General features: G+C 51.8%; 2 protein-coding genes and 1 long non-coding RNA gene across 4 annotated transcripts; 2 read left to right on the plus strand and 1 right to left on the minus strand.

Moving 5' to 3' along the window:
• Positions 1-6,418: 6,418 nt before the first annotated feature.
• LOC115530736 (39S ribosomal protein L38, mitochondrial-like) lies at positions 6,419-7,958 on the plus strand. Its single transcript, XM_030339457.1, has 3 exons — positions 6,419-6,469; positions 7,172-7,293; positions 7,752-7,958. Exons 1-3 carry the CDS (start codon positions 6,447-6,449, stop codon positions 7,886-7,888), a joined length of 282 nt encoding a protein of 93 aa, XP_030195317.1. The 5' UTR covers positions 6,419-6,446; the 3' UTR covers positions 7,889-7,958.
• LOC115530734 (NADPH:adrenodoxin oxidoreductase, mitochondrial-like) lies at positions 7,616-9,262 on the minus strand. Its single transcript, XM_030339455.1, has 3 exons — positions 9,178-9,262; positions 8,733-8,935; positions 7,616-8,233 (listed from the first exon to the last, which is right to left on the minus strand). Exons 1-3 carry the CDS (start codon positions 9,210-9,212, stop codon positions 8,106-8,108), a joined length of 366 nt encoding a protein of 121 aa, XP_030195315.1. The 5' UTR covers positions 9,213-9,262; the 3' UTR covers positions 7,616-8,105.
• A 1,288-nt stretch (positions 9,263-10,550) lies between these two features.
• Positions 10,551-17,944, plus strand: LOC115530742 (uncharacterized). Of its 2 annotated transcripts, XR_003973775.1 has the most exons (5): positions 10,551-10,656; positions 11,214-11,273; positions 11,352-11,435; positions 17,569-17,670; positions 17,757-17,944. It is a non-coding gene; the product is annotated as an uncharacterized LOC115530742 (long non-coding RNA). The 2 variants fall into 2 exon arrangements; XR_003973776.1 differs by lacking the exons at positions 17,569-17,670; positions 17,757-17,944 and adding an exon at positions 11,519-11,646.
• Positions 17,945-17,992: the final 48 nt, after the last annotated feature.

The following is a 17,992-nucleotide window of genomic DNA, read 5'->3' on the forward strand; positions in this document are numbered from 1 at the left end:
CTATATGTTCTACACGCAAAATGTCACCACGTGCAAAACGCTGCTATGTGCTAAATGTTTCCCTGTAATTGTTTTTAGTCTCTTGCGCCCCATTTGGAGGGACCAACGGGAGATCCAAAGATGAGAACGGCCTGGGAAGTAAGGGATGAAAAGGCAATGTATATATTTGAATGTCTCCTTCAGTCCGAGTAGTTGACTTGATGGTTTGATTTTCAGATGTTCCACAAAATGACCTAGCTGACGTCATTAAAATGCAACAACTAATTGAGGCCCTGTATCAAGACCACTATATTATAGAAGGTATGCTCGCTCCAGGTTGTCTGTAGCTGTAACTCTAGCATTCAATGAAATATTTTAACTCTGTTTCTGTTTCAACTGAACAGAATACCTCAAGTCTGCCGCAAAAGCTAGGGCCTATGACCACGTGAACACAGTCCCCCTGGCCTCTAACGTGACTCAAGCCTCTGACCCCCTGGCCTCTAACGTGTCTCAAGCCTCTGACCCTTTTGCCTCTAACAACGGGACTCAAGCCTCTGACCCCCTGGCCTCTAACAACGGGACTCAAGCCTCTGACCCCCTGGCCTCTAACAACGGGACTCAAGCCTCTGACCGCCTGGCCTCTAACAACGGGACTCAAGCCTCTGACCCCCTGGCCTCTAACAACGGGACTCAAGCCTCTGACCCCCTGGCCTCTAACAACGCGACTCAAGCCTCTGACCCCCTGGCCTCTAACAACGCGACTCAAGCCTCTGACCCCCTGGCCTCTAACAACGCGACTCAAGCCTCTGACCCTTTGGCCTCTAACGTGACTCAAGCCTCTGACCCTTTGGCCTCTAACGGGACTCAAGCCTCTGACCCTTTGGCCTCTAACGGGACTCAAGCCTCTGACCCTTTGGCCTCTAACGGGACTCAAGCCTCTGACCCCCTGGCCTCTAACGTGACTCAAGCCTCTGACCCCCTGGCCTCTAACGTGACTCAAGCCTCTGACCCCCTGGCCTCTAACGTCACTCAAGCCTCTGACCCCCTGGCCTCTAACGTGACTCAAGCCTCTGACCCCCTGGCCTCTAACGGGACTCAAGCCTCTGACCCTTTGGCCTCTAACGGGACCCAAGCCTCTGACCCTTTGGCCTCTAACGGGACTCAAGCCTCTGACCCTTTGGCCTCTAACAACGGGACTCAAGCCTCTGACCCTTTGGCCTCTAACGTGACTCAAGCCTCTGACCCTTTGGCCTCTAACAACGGGACTCAAGCCTCTGACCCCTTGGCCTCTAGCAACGGGACTCAAGCCTCTGACCCCCTGGCGTCTAACGGGACTCAAGCCTCTGACCCCCTGGCCTCTAACAATGTGACTCAAGCCTCTGACCCCCTGGCCTCTAACAATGTGACTCAAGCCTCTGACCCGCTGGCCTCTAACAACGTGACTCAAGCCTCCGACCCCCTGGCCTCTAACAACGGGACTCGAGCCTCTGACCCCCTGGCCTCTAACAATGTGACTCAAGCCTCTGACCCCCTGGCCTCTAACAACGGGACTCGAGCCTCTGACCCCCTGGCCTCTAACGTGACTCAAGCCTCTGACCCCCTGGCCACTAACAACGGGACTCAAGCCTCTGACCCCCTGGCCTCTAACGTGACTCAAGCCTCTGACCCTTTGGCCTCTAACAACGGGACTCAAGCCTCTGACCCTTTGGCCTCTAACAACCGGACTCAAGCCACTGACCCCCTGGCCTCTAACAACGGGACTCAAGCCTCTGACCCCCTGGCCTCTAACAATGTGACTCAAGCCTCTGACCCCCTGGCCTCTAACAACGGGACTCAAGCCTCTGACCCCCTGGCCTCTAACGTGACTCAAGCCTCTGACCCCCTGGCCTCTAACAACGGGACTCAAGCCTCTGACCCCCTGGCCTCTAACAACGGGACTCAAGCCTCTGACCCCCTGGCCTCTAACAACGTGACTCAAGCCTCTGACCCCCTGGCCTCTAACAACGGGACTCAAGCCTCTGACCCCCTGGCCTCTAACAACGGGACTCAAGCCTCTGACCCCCTGGCCTCTAACAACGCGACTCAAGCCTCTGACCCCCTGGCCTCTAACGTGACTCAAGCCTCTGACCCTTTGGCCTCTAACGGGACTCAAGCCTCTGACCCTTTGGCCTCTAACGGGACTCAAGCCTCTGACCCCCTGGCCTCTAACGTGACTCAAGCCTCTGACCCCCTGGCCTCTAACGTGACTCAAGCCTCTGACCCCCTGGCCTCTAACGTGACTCAAGCCTCTGACCCCCTGGCCTCTAACGTGACTCAAGCCTCTGACCCCCTGGCCTCTAACGTGACTCAAGCCTCTGAACCCCTGGCCTCTAACGTGACTCAAGCCTCTGACCCCCTGGCCTCTAACGGGACTCAAGCCTCTGACCCTTTGGCCTCTAACAACGGGACTCAAGCCTCTGACCCTTTGGCCTCTAACGTGACTCAAGCCTCTGACCCCCTGGCCTCTAACATGACTCAAGCCTCTGACCCCCTGGCCTCTGACGTGACTCAAGCCTCTGACCCTTTTGCCTCTAACAACGGGACTCAAGCCTCTGACCCCTTGGCCTCTAGCAACGGGACTCAAGCCTCTGACCCCCTGGCGTCTAACGGGACTCAAGCCTCTGACCCCCTGGCCTCTAACGTGACTCAAGCCTCTGACCCCCTGGCCTCTAACGGGACTCAAGCCTCTGACCCTTTGGCCTCTAACAACCGGACTCAAGCCTCTGACCCTTTGGCCTCTAACAACCGGACTCAAGCCTCTGACCCCCTGGCCTCTAACTACGGGACTCAAGCCTCTGACCCCCTGGCCTCTAACAACGGGACTCAAGCCTCTGACCCCCTGGCCTCTAACAATGTGACTCAAGCCTCTGACCCCCTGGCCTCTAACAACGTGACTCAAGCCTCCGACCCGCTGGCCTCTAACGTGACTCAAGCCTCTGAACCCCTGGCCTCTAACGTGACTCAAGCCTCTGACCCCCTGGCCTCTAACGGGACTCAAGCCTCTGACCCTTTGGCCTCTAACGGGACTCAAGCCTCTGACCCTTTGGCCTCTAACAACGGGACTCAAGCCTCTGACCCTTTGGCCTCTAACAACGGGACTCAAGCCTCTGACCCTTTGGCCTCTAACGTGACTCAAGCCTCTGACCCCCTGGCCTCTAACGTGACTCAAGCCTCTGACCCCCTGGCCTCTAACAACCGGACTCAAGCCTCTGACCCTTTGGCCTCTAACAACCGGACTCAAGCCTCTGACCCCCTGGCCTCTAACAACGGGACTCAAGCCTCTGACCCCCTGGCCTCTAACAACGGGACTCAAGCCTCTGACCCCCTGGCCTCTAACAATGTGACTCAAGCCTCTGACCCCCTGGCCTCTAACAACGTGACTCAAGCCTCCGACCCGCTGGCCTCTAACGTGACTCAAGCCTCCGACCCCCTGGCCTCTAACGGGACTCAAGCCACTGACCCCCTGGCCTCTAACAACGGGACTCAAGCCTCTGACCCCCTGGCCTCTAACAATGTGACTCAAGCCTCTGACACCCTGGCCTCTAACAACGGGACTCAAGCCTCTGACCCTTTGGCCTCTAACAACGGGACTCAAGCCACTGACCCTTTGGCCTCTAACGTGACTCAAGCCTCTGACCCCCTGGCCTCTAACATGACTCAAGCCTCTGACCCCCTGGCCTCTAACGTGACTCAAGCCTCTGACCCTTTTGCCTCTAACAACGGGACTCAAGCCTCTGACCCCTTGGCCTCTAGCAACGGGACTCAAGCCTCTGACCCCCTGGCGTCTAACGGGACTCAAGCCTCTGACCCCCTGGCCTCTAACTACGGGACTCAAGCCTCTGACCCCCTGGCCTCTAACAACGGGACTCAAGCCTCTGACCCCCTGGCCTCTAACAACGGGACTCAAGCCTCTGACCCCCTGGCCTCTAACAACGGGACTCAAGCCTCTGACCCCCTGGCCTCTAACAACGTGACTCAAGCCTCCGACCCTCTGGCCTCTAACGTGACTCAAGCCTCTGACCCCCTGGCCTCTAACAACGTGACTCAAGCCTCCGACCCGCTGGCCTCTAACGTGACTCAAGCCTCTGACCCTTTGGCCTCTAACAACCGGACTCAAGCCTCTGACCCTTTGGCCTCTAACAACCGGACTCAAGCCTCTGACCCCCTGTCCTCTAACAACGGGACTCAAGCCTCTGACCCCCTGGCCTCTAACAACGTGACTCAAGCCTCCGACCCGCTGGCCTCTAACGTGACTCAAGCCTCTGACCCCCTGGCCACTAACAACGGGACTCAAGCCTCTGACCCCCTGGCCTCTAACGTGACTCAAGCCTCTGACCCTTTGGCCTCTAACAGGACTCAAGCCTCTGACCCTTTGGCCTCTAACGGGACTCAAGCCTCTGACCCTTTGGCCTCTAACGGGACTCAAGCCTCTGACCCTTTGGCCTCTAACGGGACTCAAGCCTCTGACCCCCTGGCCTCTAACGTGACTCAAGCCACTGACCCCCTGGCCTCTAACGTGACTCAAGCCTCTGACCCCCTGGCCTCTAACGGGACTCAAGCCTCTGACCCTTTGGCCTCTAACGGGACTCAAGCCTCTGACCCTTTGGCCTCTAACAACGGGACTCAAGCCTCTGACCCTTTGGCCTCTAACAACGGGACTCAAGCCTCTGACCCTTTGGCCTCTAACGTGACTCAAGCCTCTGACCCCCTGGCCTCTAACGTGACTCAAGCCTCTGACCCTTTTGCCTCTAACAACGGGACTCAAGCCTCCGACCCCTTGGCCTCTAGCAACGGGACTCAAGCCTCTGACCCCCTGGCCTCTAACGTGACTCAAGCCTCTGACCCCCTGGCCTCTAACGTGACTCAAGCCTCTGACCCTTTGGCCTCTAACAACCGGACTCAAGCCTCTGACCCTTTGGCCTCTAACAACCGGACTCAAGCCTCTGACCCCCTGGCCTCTAACAACGGGACTCAAGCCTCTGACCCCCTGGCCTTTAACAACGGGACTCAAGCCTCTGACCCCCTGACCACTAACAACGGGACTCAAGCCTCTGACCCTTTGGCCTCTAACAACGTGACTCAAGCCTCTGACAACCACAAACTGGCCTCCGACATCTCTGAGAAGCCTGCTTCGAGTCAAAGCAACAACTCCATGATGCCCATTCATCACAATCAAAGTGAGGGAAATGGAAGCCATTCATAATAAAGAGATTTGCACAATATTTTGTGCACTATTTTAGTCGCTAACAATCTTTTGTTTCAGATGTTTCACAAACATCGCTAAGCAAAGGTTGCAGGAAACACTATAAGGCCGTTGGACTACAATTGCTTCAGGCGATCTCAAATTACAAGGATGTTAAAGAAGGTGAGATGGTTCAAGTTTCTTTGACTAGTATTAATATGCAAATTCTGTTTCATGGACGGATGTTTTCGCTTCTTTAAACCCAATAGTAAGCCGAGAGTCGGATCAGGTGAACGCCGAGGCATCATCAGGAACTGACCCCAAAGCAGTCGGGGCTGCTTTGGATGCCAACGATTTAGCCGCTCTGAAGAATGTTTTAACTGGACAACAGCATAATGGACAAGAAACTGACTATAACGAATGTATGCCTTGATAATAAAAACTTTTAATTGATACTGTACAATGTTTTTATTTGAGGGCTGGTTTGTAAATCTGGACCAAGCAATCTGTACTTGATGCACTTATTTCCCATTTGACTGGTTGTGTGGGCAGAACCTGGGAGTTGTGACTTGGGACAAGCCCCTTCACTGTCTCAAGTCCCATCTTAAAACTCACCTTTACTCTGGCTTTTAACTCCAGGTAGCGTGTTGATGTGTTATGTAGATGTATTGTGTGGGCAGTGGATCTTATTTATTGGATTCTATTTGGGTATCTTTTAGGGATGGGCACGAGTAGTAAATTCCAAACTCGAGTGATCGAAGGAATTCCTCGAGGATCAATCGAGTACTCGTTAAATCAAATCTATTTTTAGAATGCAACGCATCTGCAGCAGGAATAGGCGGCAGGCCCGATGATAAACGGCAATATTGCCAACCAAACATGTAATGCTTATTCTCCATCAAAACAGTCAGAGTTATCAGAGTATTCATTATTTATTTTTGCAAACGTTCAAAACACAAAAATAAAAATAAATATGCGCAGCGTCTCACAATTTAAATCACGTCGAACCAAGGCCTGTAACAGTTTAAAAAAAACGAAACAAGTAGCCTAACCATTGCAAATAAATGCTTAAAGCTGCAAATAAAACGGCAGCAAATGGACTATCGAAATACTCAGAGTTGTGATCTTCTCTACACGCCCGGGATTACAGCTGCGTCTTGCGGCGGTGAAAATAGCCGACACACTTTCACTTTCACCGTTGCTGCGGGTCTGCTTTCCCGAACTCACCGTTGTGTTTCAGGAGCATATGTTGCCGCATAGTACTTTCTGGTAGCTCGATTTCGCTTGGCATATTTTACATTTCACCTTATGATCTCCTATTTCTTTAAAGTATTTAAATTCTTCGCTGCGATTTGCTTTAACCGCCATCTCTTAACTTTTTGAATTCTGGCGTGCCTGCACACGGCACGGAACGCGCCATGGAAATGGATGCATTTAATTTTCTTTGTGCCCACGTCATGCGTTAGTGGCGCCGACAGAAAATTGATACATTTGCTTCAGAAAACTTTGTTTGTGTGTGTATATGCAAACTCGAGTTTGCCTGTCCACCAACCGAGTTCATTTGTAACGAGTAGTACTCGAGTAATCGATTCCTCACGCCCATCCCTAGTATCTTTTATGCTATTGAGCCTCTCATCTTTTATTGTGCTTCTGTGGTGTCATCTTGTTGTACAGCACTTTTAAATAGTGATATGTAAAGTGGAAGTAGGCAGCGCTGTGATCTTCAGTAATGGCATTTGTGTGGGGGGAACTACTTGACAAATGTGGTAGTTGTACTATTGTATGCTTAAATTGAAGATTTCCCTGTAATGAAATGGAATCATTCTAGCTCCTGCCAAGGCTAAACTTCCCTTGGTTTGAAGCCTGCACTTGGGAGTAAAATCGAATTTTCTCTCCAAGACAAAACCGCGACCAAGCGACGGTAAAGGCATGCTTCTTGCTCTAGTGATCATTTCCATAATGTTTGAATAGGCCTACCTTCAAGACGGTGGACTTCTACAGGAAGCACCAGGACTCCATGACCCCAGCCGGTCTGGGCTTCTTCCAGAGCCAGTGGGACGAGTCGGTCACCAACACCTTCCACAACACGCTTGGTAAGCAACTCTGGAAACGGGACGTTGGAGCGGCTGGCATGTTGGCTCTTTTCTTTCTCCTTGTTTGTGTACATGGGGAACGGAGGATTTTGCAAAGGAAAAAATGACTCAAACTCACACCTGGTGGTATATGTCACCTTTTTAAGTTGACGTTTACATGAAGGAATGGGTTTTAGAGCACATTTGAAACCATATTCTTTTGCATATCCTCTACTGGCCATTTTTTTTTGAAGGATCCTAGTTTGGTCATTTTTTGTTTAGCATAATCTTCCATTTGAGTGTATAGCTGTATGGTTTGGTCAGAGTACCTTCATGTGAATAAATCCTGTTAAACATGAAAAACATTAAATTAAAATTGGATTTTATCATTTAAACAAAGAATCGACAAGTACAATTGTGAGGTTGGGAGGATATATCCATTAACATTAAACTGTCCACTGGTGTTCTTCTTCCTGCAGACATGAAGGAGCCGGTGTTTGAGTTCGTGCGGCCCCCCGTGTACCACCCGCCGCGGGTCAAGTTCCCCCACAGGCAGCCGCTCCGCTACCTGGACCGCTACCGTGAGGGCAAGGAGCACACCTACGGCATCTACTGAGCCCCACAGACGCACACATCTGGAGCTACCGCTGGACGACATGTTAATATAATAAATTGTTTTTTTTGTATTGACTGCGTCTTATTTTGGTCTGCATTACAACACAGTCCATGGTTTCATTCCATCTTATTCTTGTGGTAAACTGTGTTAATTTCTCCATTGCGATGGTTCTCCACGTTATGAAAGAGTCTTCAGAAATAGAAGGTAACTTTGGGGTTCAGGTCCGGGCGGTCTTCAGCATCTCCTCTACGTCCAGAAGCTTCTCTCGGGGTTTCCCCTGGGCCGCGCCCCTCCTCCCCTCCTGGTTGATCTTCTCCCAGTCCGAGAAGGACACCGGCTTCACGCCTGCAACCAATCACACAGGAGAGATTAGATCATGTGACCTGGAGGTTCAAGCCCGCCATCTTGGTGCGTGTTGACCAACACTTCCAGAATAACCAAGCGACACATTATTGGTGTGAAGAGGCACCGAGATGTTTGAGTGTGTGAGACAATGCCAAAATACATGTAATCAATTCAACTTAGATATTCCATAAAACCTTTCTGATCAAATGTTCCCGAACCCAACAATCGAAGAAATGAGCCAAACGATTCCTAACGACAAGACAGAGCTGCAATAATAAGGGTGAAAACAGGTGCAGCTCATCAAGTTAATTAGGGATCTGCAAATGACTGGACTCATTAACGGCATGAGGAACACCTGATAGCCGCTTGTGTTTCTATGTCAAAACGACAAACCCCATTGCTAACTTAAATGATTAAAGAGTGAAATAGGATTATTTATTTAGCAAGTGAGGAATCTCTCACCCCTACATTACACCAGATACTAGACGGAGAGCAGTACCTCTCTTGTCCAGCAGGGGGATCCCCGTGGATCCAGGCTTGGCAGAGGTCACGTCCAGGCAGCCAGAGGTGAGGTGACGTCCTCCACGACGCTGTGTGCTGTGTCGAAGCTGTTGTTTATGGTGATGGCAATGACCCCGATGGGGCCAGTCTTCAGCCAGCCACTGCAATAAAGACCTGGGGGTGTGTGTGCTCCCCCAGGTGCTCCACAACAAAGAAGAGAAAAAAAAAAAAATACATTTGTGTATTTATATACACAAATGTATATGAACACATAAAGGCATAGATTTATCTATCTATCTATGTACCTATCCATCTCTATACACACACAGACATCTATATATAGATATGGATCTATACATGTGTGTACCAAACGTATGCTGTAACTGCGTCCTGTGTTTGGATGTGATGGGTGAGGGAGCATGTGGGGTCCACACTGGACTTACAGGCGTTGAGGCCCTCCTTCCCTCCTGGGTGGCATCGAGCGGCCGGGCTGGGAACCACAGCCAGGACATGGCGCTTGTCCTGGGGGGAACCTGAGAGAGAGAGAGCACGGGGCATTGAATGGTTCTCTAACCTTTTCTACTAGTCTACCTCCTCTAAGATATTTTTTCAGTACCCCCTTTACCGTCACAAAACATTTTTGGGGGAATTTTTATGATGTATTGATAATGTATGTGCATTCTATTCGCAGTGTATACATGAATACTAAAAGTGTGCAAATACTCCTGTTCTGGATGCCCTTAATTTTTCAAGAATTTAAATTTCAACCACGTGTCAATTTTTCTTGAATTTCTACAGTCTAGCTTTCAGAATTGAAACTTGCAAAGGGTGAAAACAAAAATAATTAGTTTTTCCTTCATCTTTTGAGTACCCCCTGCAGTACTACAAAATACCCCTAGGGGTACGCGTACCCCCCATTTGAGAAAAGGTTCTCAAAACGTTTACACTTGATGCAGCAACACATATGATTGGGTGGTTCAACCCTTTAACCTGGAGCGCTCCTTCGGAATAATGGGGCGTCTGGTGTAGGGATCGACCGATTAGGATTTTTTAGGGCAATTTACATTATAAAAATGACAAAATGATGATAACAAATGTTACAAGTCTCAATTAAAAATGCCATATGTACGGCTTCTTGAGTCATGCACGGAATAAGAATGCCGGATGAATAAAAGCAAGGCAAAATAACAGAGGAACATGGATTGGCTAGGACTTAAGAACTCAAGCTTCGTGCATCAAAGTTTTCTCAGCCTACCAATAACGTCAGGCTACAACCTCTTTCTTTGAAAATCGTATCGTAATCACAAAATAGTGATTCTACTACGAAATAGGGTGATGTGATTGATTTGTAGGAAACAACAGGCCAAACAGAGAAGCATACCTTTCTAAGAAGGCTTTTAATATTTTGGGATAACTACACAGACGCATGCCATACACTCTCTTCATGAGCCTAGATAATAGCCATGTCTAAATATTCTAAATGATAATCCCACTCAGCAGCAGGCCTAAGGAACCAGGCTGCAGTGGATTCAATTGTCGACTGAAGGATATTCTTGTTCATGGTATATTTTCTTCACAGAAACACTAGGTTATCTTTTTTAAGTAGTCTCATGTGCCAATTTAACTATGTAACCCTTGATATACAGGAGTACTCATTAACAAAATACACTGACATTGACAACATAGGAAGAGGCAGAAATATCCAACATATTGAATCAAAGACACTACAAGTCAGGTGACCACAGCAGGTAATTACAGCTGATTGTAAATTGGCAACCTGTCTTGTACCAGATAGACAAGCAATAAAGAGCCTGCAAGAAATCAGTGCTGCATGTCTGAAGGTACAGCAAATGCAATGGCCATGGGCAGGGGCAGGTTTTGTGTAGGAGCTGCTTTCGTCATAGCAATTTGGATGACCGAAGGTACATTGTAGCGGACTGATTAATTTACTTGAGGAAACTTTAAGCTTAGGATCAATTTGTCTTGAGGTCTGTGATTGAGCTTATATTTAGTATGCTAAATATTGCTAGATGTTAAAGTGGTGTATGCTAAATGGTGCTACATGCTAAATGGTGCTACATGCTAGATGGTGCTACATGCTAAATGGTGCTACATGCTAAATGGGGCTACATGCTAAATGGGGCTATATGCTAAATGGGGCTACGTGTTAAAGTGGAGCATGCTTGAGGTGGCTATGCACTAAATGGTGCTATATGCTAAAGGTTGCAATATGTAAGTGGTGTATGCTAAATGGTGCTGAATGCTAACATTGCTATAGTCTATGGTGCTATATGCTAAGTGATGCTTTATGCTATGATGCTAGTGTTAAATGGTACATTATCCTTAATGGTGCCATATGTTAAATTATGCTGTATGCCAAATCTTCCTCCATGCTAAATGATTCTATATTCTACACGCAAAATGTCACCACGTGCAAAACGCCGCTATGTGCTAAATGTTTCCCTGTAATTGTTTTTAGTCTCTTGCGCCCCATTTGGAGGGACCAACGGGAGATCCAAAGATGAGAACGGCCTGGGAAGTAAGGGATGAAAAGGCAATGTATATATTTGACTGTCTCCTTCAGTCCGAGTAGTTGACTTGATGGTTTGATTTTCAGATGTTCCACAAAATGACCTAGCTGACGTCATTAAAATGCAACAACTAATTGAGGCCCTGTATCAAGACCACTATATTATAGAAGGTATGCTCGCTCCAGGTTGTCTGTAGCTGTAACTCTAGCATTCAATGAAATATTTTAACTCTGTTTCTGTTTCAACTGAACAGAATACCTCAAGTCTGCCGCAAAAGCTAGGGCCTATGACCACGTGAGCACAGTCCCCCTGGCCTCTAACGTGACTCAAGCCTCTGACCCCCTGGCCTCTAACGTGTCTCAAGCCTCTGACCCTTTTGCCTCTAACAACGGGACTCAAGCCTCTGACCCCCTGGCCTCTAACAACGGGACTCAAGCCTCTGACCCCCTGGCCTCTAACAACGGGACTCAAGCCTCTGACCCCCTGGCCTCTAACAACGGGACTCAAGCCTCTGACCCCCTGGCCTCTAACAACGGGACTCAAGCCTCTGACCCCCTGGCCTCTAACAACGCGACTCAAGCCTCTGACCCCCTGGCCTCTAACAACGCGACTCAAGCCTCTGACCCCCTGGCCTCTAACAACGCGACTCAAGCCTCTGACCCTTTGGCCTCTAACGTGACTCAAGCCTCTGACCCTTTGGCCTCTAACGGGACTCAAGCCTCTGACCCTTTGGCCTCTAACGGGACTCAAGCCTCTGACCCTTTGGTCTCTAACGGGACTCAAGCCTCTGACCCCCTGGCCTCTAACGTGACTCAAGCCTCTGACCCCCTGGCCTCTAACGTGACTCAAGCCTCTGACCCCCTGGCCTCTAACGTGACTCAAGCCTCTGACCCCCTGGCCTCTAACGTGACTCAAGCCTCTGACCCCCTGGCCTCTAACGTGACTCAAGCCTCTGACCCCCTGGCCTCTAACGGGACTCAAGCCTCTGACCCTTTGGCCTCTAACGGGACTCAAGCCTCTGACCCTTTGGCCTCTAACAACGGGACTCAAGCCTCTGACCCCCTGGCCTCTAACAACGGGACTCAAGCCTCTGACCCCCTGGCCTCTAACAACGTGACTCAAGCCTCTGACCCGCTGGCCTCTAACGTGACTCAAGCCTCTGACCCCTTGGCCTCTAACAACGGGACTCAAGCCTCTGACCCCCTGGCCTCTAACAATGTGACTCAAGCCTCTGACCCCCTGGCCTCTAACAACGTGACTCAAGCCTCTGACCCGCTGGCCTCTAACAACGTGACTCAAGCCTCTGACCCGCTGGCCTCTAACAACGTGACTCAAGCCTCTGACCCCCTGGCCTCTAGCAACGGGACTCAAGCCTCTGACCCCCTGGCCTCTAACAACGGGACTCAAGCCTCTGACCGCCTGGCCTCTAACAACGGGACTCAAGCCTCTGACCCCCTGGCCTCTAACAACGGGACTCAAGCCTCTGACCCCCTGGCCTCTAACAACGTGACTCAAGCCTCTGACCCTTTGGCCTCTAACGGGACTCAAGCCTCTGACCCTTTGGCCTCTAACGTGACTCAAGCCTCTGACCCTTTTGCCTCTAACAACGTGACTCAAGCCTCTGACCCTTTTGCCTCTAACAACGGGACTCAAGCCTCTGACCCCCTGGCCTCTAACGGGACTCAAGCCTCTGACCCCCAGGCCTCTAACAACGGGACTCAAGCCTCTGACCCCCTGGCCTCTAACAACGTGACTCAAGCCTCTGACCCTTTGGCCTCTAACGGGACTCAAGCCTCTGACCCTTTGGCCTCTAACGGGACTCAAGCCTCTGACCCTTTTGCCTCTAACAACGTGACTCAAGCCTCTGACCCCCTGGCCTCTAACAACGGGACTCAAGCCTCTGACCCCCTGGCCTCTAACAACGGGACTCAAGCCTCTGACCCCCTGGCCTCTAACAACGGGACTCAAGCCTCTGACCCTTTGGCCTCTAACAACGGGACTCAAGCCTCTGACCCTTTGGCCTCTAACAACGGGACTCAAGCCTCTGACCCTTTGGCCTCTAACAACGGGACTCAAGCCTCTGACCCCCTGGCCTCTAACGTGACTCAAGCCTCTGACCCCCTGGCCTCTAACGTGACTCAAGCCTCTGACCCCCTGGCCTCTAACGTGACTCAAGCCTCTGACCCCCTGGCCTCTAACGTGACTCAAGCCTCTGACCCCCTGGCCTCTAACGTGACTCAAGCCTCTGACCCCCTGGCCTCTAACGTGACTCAAGCCTCTGACCCCCTGGCCTCTAACGTGACTCAAGCCTCTGACCCCCTGGCCTCTAACGTGACTCAAGCCTCTGACCCCCTGGCCTCTAACGTGACTCAAGCCTCTGACCCCCTGGCCTCTAACGGGACTCAAGCCTCTGACCCTTTGGCCTCTAACGGGACTCAAGCCTCTGACCCTTTGGCCTCTAACAACGGGACTCAAGCCTCTGACCCCCTGGCCTCTAACAACGTGACTCAAGCCTCTGACCCGCTGGCCTCTAACGTGACTCAAGCCTCTGACCCCTTGGCCTCTAACAACGGGACTCAAGCCTCTGACCCCCTGGCCTCTAACAATGTGACTCAAGCCTCTGACCCTTTGGCCTCTAACAACGTGACTCAAGCCTCTGACCCGCTGGCCTCTAACGTGACTCAAGCCTCTGACCCGCTGGCCTCTAACAACGTGACTGAAGCCTCTGACCCCCTGGCCTCTAACAACGGGACTCAAGCCTCTGACCCCCTGGCCTCTAACAACGGGACTCAAGCCTCTGACCCCCTGGCCTCTAACAACGGGACTCAAGCCTCTGACCCCCTGGCCTCTAACAACGGGACTCAAGCCTCTGACCCCCTGGCCTCTAACAACGTGACTCAAGCCTCTGACCCTTTGGCCTCTAACGGGACTCAAGCCTCTGACCCTTTGGCCTCTAACGGGACTCAAGCCTCTGACCCTTTTGCCTCTAACAACGTGACTCAAGCCTCTGACCCTTTTGCCTCTAACAACGGGACTCAAGCCTCTGACCCCCTGGCCTCTAACGGGACTCAAGCCTCTGACCCCCTGGCCTCTAACGGGACTCAAGCCTCTGACCCCCAGGCCTCTAACAACGGGACTCAAGCCTCTGACCCCCTGGCCTCTAACAACGTGACTCAAGCCTCTGACCCTTTGGCCTCTAACGGGACTCAAGCCTCTGACCCTTTGGCCTCTAACGGGACTCAAGCCTCTGACCCTTTGGCCTCTAACGTGACTCAAGCCTCTGACCCTTTTGCCTCTAACAACGGGACTCAAGCCTCTGACCCCCTGGCCTCTATCAACGGGACTCAAGCCTCTGACCCCTTGGCCTCTAACAACGGGACTCAAGCCTCTGACCCTTTGGCCTCTAACAACGGGACTCAAGCCTCTGACCCTTTGGCCTCTAACAACGGGACTCAAGCCTCTGACCCTTTGGCCTCTAACAACGGGACTCAAGCCTCTGACCCCCTGGCCTCTAACGTGACTCAAGCCTCTGACCCCTTGGCCTCTAACAACGGGACTCAAGCCTCTGACCCTTTGGCCTCTAACAACGGGACTCAAGCCTCTGACCCTTTGGCCTCTAACAACGGGACTCAAGCCTCTGACCCCCTGGCCTCTAACATGACTCAAGCCTCTGACCCTTTGGCCTCTAACAACGTGACTCAAGCCTCTGACCCGCTGGCCTCTAACGTGACTCAAGCCTCTGACCCCCTGGCCTCTAACAACGGGACTCAAGCCTCTGACCCCCTGGCCTCTAACAACGGGACTCAAGCCTCTGACCCCCTGGCCTCTAACGTGACTCAAGCCTCTGACCCTTTGGCCTCTAACAACCGGACTCAAGCCTCTGACCCTTTGGCCTCTAACAACCGGACTCAAGCCTCTGACCCTTTGGCCTCTAACAACCGGACTCAAGCCTCTGACCCCCTGGCCTCTAACAACGGGACTCAAGCCTCTGACCCCCTGGCCTCTAACAACGGGACTCAAGCCTCTGACCCCCTGGCCTCTAACAACGGGACTCAAGCCTCTGACCCCCTGGCCTCTAACGGGACTCAAGCCTCTGACCCCCTGGCCTCTAACGGGACTCAAGCCTCTGACCCCCTGGCCTCTAACGGGACTCAAGCCTCTGACCCCCTGGCCTCTAACGTGACTCAAGCCTCTGACCCTTTTGCCTCTAACAACGGGACTCAAGCCTCTGACCCCTTGGCCTCTAACAACGGGACTCAAGCTTCTGATCCCCTGGCCTCTAACGGGACTCAAGCTTCTGACCCCCTGGCCTCTAACGTGACTCAAGCCTCTGACCCCTTGGCCTCTAACAATGTGACTCAAGCCTCTGACCCCCTGGCCTCTAACGTGACTCAAGCCTCTGACCCCCTGGCCTCTAACGTGACTCAAGCCTCTGACCCCCTGGCCTCTAACGTGACTCAAGCCTCTGACCCATTGGCCTCTAACGTGACTCAAGCCTCTGACCCCCTGGCCTCTAACGTGACTCAAGCCTCTGACCCCCTGGCCACTAACGTGACTCAAGCCTCTGACCCTTTGGCCTCTAACAACGTGACTCAAGCCTCTGACCCTTTGGCCTCTAACAACCGGACTCAAGCCTCTGACCCTTTGGCCTCTAACAACCGGACTCAAGCCTCTGACCCTTTGGCCTCTAACAACCGGACTCAAGCCTCTGACCCCCTGGCCTCTAACAACGGGACTCAAGCCTCTGACCCCTTGGCCTCTAACAACGGGACTCAAGCCTCTTACCCCCTGGCCTCTAACAATGTGACTCAAGCCTCTGACCCCCTGGCCTCTAACAATGTGACTCAAGCCTCTGACCCCCTGGCCCCTAACGTGACTCAAGCCTCTGACCCCCTGGCCTCTAACAACGGGACTCAAGCCTCTGACCCCCTGGCCACTAACAACGGGACTCAAGCCTCTGACCCCCTGGCCTCTAACAACGGGACTCAAGCTTCTGACCCCCTGGCCTCTAACGTGACTCAAGCCTCTGACCCTTTGGCCTCTAACAACCGGACTCAAGCCTCTGACCCTTTGGCCTCTAACAACCGGACTCAAGCCTCTGACCCCCTGGCCTCTAACAACGGGACTCAAGCCTCTGACCCCTTGGCCTCTAACAATGGGACTCAAGCCTCTGACCCCCTGGCCTCTAACAATGTGACTCAAGCCTCTGACCCCCTGGCCTCTAACAACGGGACTCAAGCCTCTGACCCCCTGGCCTCTAACAATGTGACTCAAGCCTCTGACCCCCTGGCCTCTAACAACGTGACTCAAGCCTCTGACCCCCTGGCCTCTAACAACGTGACTCAAGCCTCTGACCCCCTGGCCTCTAACGTGACTGAAGCCTCTGACCCTTTGGCCTCTATCAACCGGACTCAAGCCTCTGACCCTTTGGCCTCTAACAACCGGACTCAAGCCTCTGACCCCCTGGCCTCTAACAACGGGACTCAAGCCTCTGACCCCTTGGCCTCTAACAACGGGACTCAAGCCTCTTACCCCCTGGCCTCTAACAATGTCACTCAAGCCTCTGACCCCCTGGCCTCTAACAATGTGACTCAAGCCTCTGACCCCCTGGCCCCTAACGTGACTCAAGCCTCTGACCCCCTGGCCTCTAACAACGGGACTCAAGCCTCTGACCCCCTGGCCACTAACAACGGGACTCAAGCCTCTGACCCCCTGGCCTCTAACAACGGGACTCAAGCTTCTGACCCCCTGGCCTCTAACGTGACTCAAGCCTCTGACCCTTTGGCCTCTAACAATGTGACTCAAGCCTCTGACCCCCTGGCCTCTAACGTGACTCAAGCCTCTGACCCCCTGGCCACTAACAACGGGACTCAAGCCTCTGACCCCCTGGCCTCTAACAACGGGACTCAAGCTTCTGACCCCCTGGCCTCTAACAACGGGACTCAAGCCTCTGACCCTTTGGCCTCTAACAATGGGACTCAAGCCTCTGACCCCCTGGCCTCTAACGTGACTCAAGCCTCTGACCCCCTGGCCTCTAACAACGTGACTCAAGCCTCTGACCCCCTGACCACTAACAACGGGACTCAAGCCTCTGACCCTTTTGCCTCTAACAACGTGACTCAAGCCTCTGACAACCACAAACTGGCCTCCGACATCTCTGAGAAGCCTGCTTCGAGTCAAAGCAACAACTTCATGATGCCCATTCATCACAATCAAAGTGAGGGAAATGGAAGCCATTCATAATAAAGAGATTTGCACAATATTTTGTGCACTATTTTAGTCGCTAACAATCTTTTGTTTCAGATGTTTCACAAACATCGCTAAGCAAAGGTTGCAGGAAACACTATAAGGCCGTTGGACTACAATTGCTTCAGGCGATCTCAAATTACAAGGATGTTAAAGAAGGTGAGATGGTTCAAGTTTCTTTGACTATTATTAATATGCAAATTCTGTTTCATGGACGGATGTTTTCGCTTCTTTAAACCAAATAGTAAGCCGAGAGTCGGATCAGGTGAACGCCGAGGCATCATCAGGAACTGACCCCAAAGCAGTCGGGGCTGCTTTGGATGCCAACGATTTAGCCGCTCTGAATAATGTTTTAACTGGACAACAGCATAATGGACAAGAAACTGACCATAACGAATGTATGCCTTGATAATAAAAACTTTTAATTGATACTGTACAATGTTTTTATTTGAGGGGTGGTTTGTAAATCTGGACCAAGCAA

The sequence above is a fragment of the Gadus morhua genome, chromosome 18, assembly GCF_902167405.1.
Source record: "Gadus morhua chromosome 18, gadMor3.0, whole genome shotgun sequence".
NCBI classification, from domain to species: domain Eukaryota; kingdom Metazoa; phylum Chordata; class Actinopteri; order Gadiformes; family Gadidae; genus Gadus; species Gadus morhua.

Coding starts and splice junctions, on each gene's coding strand:
- LOC115530736 (XM_030339457.1), top strand. CDS start 6,447: ATGTTGCCGCATAGTACTTTCTG. Junction 6,470..7,171: donor TTGCCGCATAGTACTTTCTG/GTAGCTCGATTT, acceptor ATGTTTGAATAG/GCCTACCTTCAAGACGGTGG. Junction 7,294..7,751: donor CACCTTCCACAACACGCTTG/GTAAGCAACTCT, acceptor TTCTTCCTGCAG/ACATGAAGGAGCCGGTGTTT.
- LOC115530734 (XM_030339455.1), bottom strand. CDS start 9,212: ATGCCACCCAGGAGGGAAGGAGGGCCTCAACGCCT. Junction 8,936..9,177: donor GAAGGAGGGCCTCAACGCCT/GTAAGTCCAGTG, acceptor TTTGTTGTGGAG/CACCTGGGGGAGCACACACA. Junction 8,234..8,732: donor CCCCCTGCTGGACAAGAGAG/GTACTGCTCTCC, acceptor GATTGGTTGCAG/GCGTGAAGCCGGTGTCCTTC.